At 34.0% G+C, this 4,292-nt stretch overlaps 1 protein-coding gene across 1 annotated transcript; it reads right to left on the bottom strand.

Moving 5' to 3' along the window:
* Window positions 1-1,434, bottom strand: LOC112027933 (histone H2AX). The gene is made up of 2 exons (XM_024060576.2): window positions 1,072-1,434; window positions 1-357 (listed from the first exon to the last, which is right to left on the bottom strand). Exons 1-2 carry the CDS (start codon window positions 1,282-1,284, stop codon window positions 136-138), a joined length of 435 nt encoding a protein of 144 aa, XP_023916344.1. The 5' UTR covers window positions 1,285-1,434; the 3' UTR covers window positions 1-135.
* Between the last annotated feature and the right edge of the window lie 2,858 nt (window positions 1,435-4,292).

Genomic DNA, 4,292 nt, shown 5'->3' on the forward strand with positions numbered 1-4,292 from the left:
TAGAAGCAATAAGATTCATTTCATTAACAAGAAACATAGCATGAAAATTCAGTTGGCACAAGTACAAAAACAGAAAAACACATATATGTTACAAACTACTAAAACAACCCCTATCTATATGAAGGCACAAGGATTCTAGAACTCCTGTGAAGCTGATCCAATGTCGCCTTTTCCTTTGCCAACCTTCTTAGGCAGAAGGGTCTGGTGGATATTCGGCAACACTCCTCCATTGGCAATAGTTACAGAGCCCAGAAGCTTGCTCAGCTCCTCGTCGTTCCTCACTGCAAGCTGGATGTGCCTCGGCACAATTCTATTCTTCTTGTTGTCCCTAGCTGCATTTCCAGCAAGTTCCAGTACCTGAATACACACACCAAAATCAAAGCCACATTAATAATCCAAACCCGTTAAAAATAAGACAAATATTTTGGTAATGAAAGGAGATTGAAATGAATTATTCAAACCAATCTTTTGTAAAAAACGAGATTGATATAAAGCCAAAAAAAGATTGATTTCACTTCAGAAAACCCAAATACCTCGTGTCACCAATCACTTCAAAATTTCATAAACGCTTGAAAATTTATTGAATTGAATCCAATTAATCAAGACAACGCTTCCACTTCAAGAACAGAAATCCTAAATTAATAATTGAATCCATGAAATCAAAACCCAAAAAATCCCCCAATTTCAGTCTTAAGAAATCAAGACCATGCAACGAAAAACCCAGAAAAATCAAAACCCTAGTTTCAACCAAAACCCCCCCAATTTGAAAACTTTGATCTCAAAAATCAACCACGCAAAAACAATCAAACCCAAAAAATACCCATTTCCGTCAAAATAAAAATCAAAACCCAATTAACCCAACATTTCTAAACACAAACCCTAATTTTGAAAATGAAAATTCAAACAACACTCACCAAATCAAAACACACCAAATTTATCATTAATAAAAAAAAACCCCTTAATTTCATTCCACCAATCAAAACCATACCCAAATAACCAAAATCCCAAACCCCCAAAATCAAAAATTCCCATCCCACAAAACACCAAAAAAAGCCAAAAATGTTTAGTTACCTCAGCAGCAAGATATTCGAGCACGGCGGAGAGATAAACCGGAGCACCGGCACCGACACGCTCGGCGTACTTTCCGGCCTTGAGAAACCTAGCGATCCTACCCACTGGGAACTGAAGCCCGGCCTTTTGCGACCTCGAAACCGACTTCGACGCCTTCGGCTTTCCTCTTCCTCCCTTGGTCGAACCTCCTCCAGCTCCGCCCGTTGAACTCATATCTCTCTCTCTCTCTCTGTACCTTTCTCTCTCTAGAAATGAAAACCCTAGCTCCTCTCTCTCTCTCTCTCTCTCGATTCACAGTGCGTGTGTTGCTTTGCTTTCTTTCTTTTGTTTTCTCTCTCTCTTTGGTTTGGTTGTATTTTGTGGTTGGAGAATATATAGGTGGGCAAGGTTTGAGCTTATTGGTGGATTGGTGGTTCACGCGGATCGCCAGCGTGGCAAGATTCGCGGCAAAGTGGGAGTCTTTTTTTTTTTTATATAATTATTTTTGGTTTGCGCGGGTTTTCAAAATTTTTTAATCTGTCACTCAGACTCAGTGAGGTTTGTACCAAAACGGCGACGTAATTTGACAAGTTAATTTATGACAAGATCGATACAAAGTAAAAAAAAAAAAAAAGGTTGGTACTCCAGCAAAGCTATTGTTTAAAGAGGATAAATACACTTTACACAACTTTAGAGTAAATCAAGGTTGTCAAAATCGGGATCCTACGTAGGATCGTGAGAGGTAGGTAGGATCGTGGATCGTAGGATCGGATCGTGGATCGTAAGATCCTACCTATTTTTATATTTTAAGCAAAAAAACCTATTGATAGTGACTTTGTATGTTATATAATCACTTAAAATATGAATCCATCCATTAAAAAAAATTGCATAATAAAATGTAATTTGCACACACTACATTGTTCTTATGTCATTCTATCGAAACAAAATATATTTAACTTTTGACATAATGTATCTAAAAAGTTTAGTACATGTTTAATTAGCAACTAAGTACCAAAATATTATCTACACATATGGAAAATATTTTCCAAATTCTAAGTTCCAAATCCAAAATAAGTTAAGCTTTGTCAAAATCATATACACAACACAACAATCTGGAATCAAGCTATCAAAGTACAAATAAATGATAAACTACTAACTACCAAAGCAAATTACCAGAAAGCTTAAAGGCAGCGTTGGGATGGCTCACGGCAACATCATTGAGAGGGCTAGAGGTGCTGGGTTTTTGACAGAGGATTGAGGAGGCATCAACTGAGGAGCTAGCACTGAATGTTTCTAAATATTTTAGGTTTTTTTTTTTTTTTTTTTTTTTAACATTAAACTTAAGAAAGCTCACCATTGAGAGGGCTGAGAGTGGTTGGGTTTTTGACAGAGCACTGTGGAGGCACGGGACAGAGGTGCTGGTCTGCTGGAGCTTAGTGTTTCTAAAATATTTAGGTTTTGAAAACGTTTAACTTAATACTAAAGGTTTTTTTGAGATTTAATGTTAAGATAGGAGTAAATTTGGTTCAATTTATTATTGGGTTTTGATGGGCTTGTGGGTTTAGGACCTTTAGGTGGACCGTGGATTATCATACTGGACTTACCCAAATGACACAAATGAAGCCCACTTAAAAAAATAAAATAAAAAAGAAGCCAAATGGTAGGATCGGTAGGATCGGTAGGATCCCATACGATCCTACGATCCTATACGATCCTACACGATCCTAACATTTTTGCGATCCTGCTACGATTTTAATCTTTTTGGTGAGGTGGGATCGTAAAATCGTGCGATTTTACGATCCGGATCGCGATTTTGACAACCTTGGAGTAAATTCAATTTTAAATTAATCAATCAAATATATTGAATTTTTTTTTTTAATAAATCAATTTAAATAGAGCTGTTTCTATAAAAAAAAAAATTTAATTAAATAGAATTATTCTACATACACAACAAATTATCAAAATACTTAGCTAAGGTGTCAATTTCTCATAAATCAAATTAAATTAAATAATAAAATATTAGATTGAGACTTATGAAAACTAAAAACAAGAGCATCATGAAAACATTATGATATTTTTTTATGTACTTGGTACTGGCACCGCATAAATAAATACCAATAAATATAAGACGAATGAAGTGTAAAGTTATTTACTATTCATTATACAATGATTACAATCTATATCTTTCAAATGTGACATTGATTTGGTTTTTTATTTTATTTTTGGTTTTTTATTTTATTTTTAATAGTCACAAATGTGACATTAAATGGATAATTGAGTGCCAAATTGCCAATACTTTTATTTTTAAACTTAATTAAAATTTAAGTTTCTTTTCTTCTTTTTCCTATTTTTTATCTTTTATTTCAACATTTTATTTATTGAGATTATATTATTATGTGATGGTACTTTCTGGGGATGGACCTGGTGTCTTTAATTCTAAGAAGACTCTTTTTATCTCATGCAATATGACCATGAAAAATATGGGCCAAAGTTGTGCCACAAAATTACTGGATATATCATCAATAAAGCCCATAACTCAGTAGGTTGCCACACCCTAAACGAGGATCCAAGCTCCAGCCCAGGATGAGATGAGTTCCTTTTGATAATTTCACTTACATCTCTAAGACAAATGGAAATCTAAACAGATTCCATAGGGCCTTGGGAGTGGGCTTCGTTACAGCTTAAAACATACAAAAACATAGATGTCATTCTGAGGCCCACTACTCAAAACCCTAAATTCAATGGACTCCAAAGAAGGGAGAAAGGAAAAAAAAAAAAAACTCTCAAACTCCCTAAGTATTAAAATACCAATTATTGTCTACTTAGATACCGCTTATTTAGTTGAAACTGAAAATATTTTATTAAAATTAGAGTAGAAAAAAGCTAAAAACTAGCTAAATAGTACAATAGGATTTATGAATAATATCAAAAAGTGCAATGGGATCCATGAAGATTAAATTGTATCAAAAATAAAAATAAGCTAAAAACTCAAAAAAATGTGGGTTTCATCACTTTCCAAACACACTCATGAAAGTTATCTTATAAATATTTTTTTACCACTTGGGATTTGTCTTTAGTTTCAAATTGTAGTAAAAGAAAGAAAGATATACTTTTAAAAAGAACAAAAGCCTAAATGTGGCATTTGGTACGGGGTAATGTTATAAGATTCTTAGGAATATTTAAATATTCTCATATTTGGTTGCAAATCACACTAAGGAATCAAATGCTGGGGGAATCTGGAT

Source organism: Quercus suber, unplaced genomic scaffold (assembly GCF_002906115.3).
Source record: "Quercus suber isolate HL8 unplaced genomic scaffold, Cork oak 2.0 scaffold_15, whole genome shotgun sequence".
NCBI classification, from domain to species: Eukaryota; Viridiplantae; Streptophyta; class Magnoliopsida; order Fagales; family Fagaceae; genus Quercus; species Quercus suber.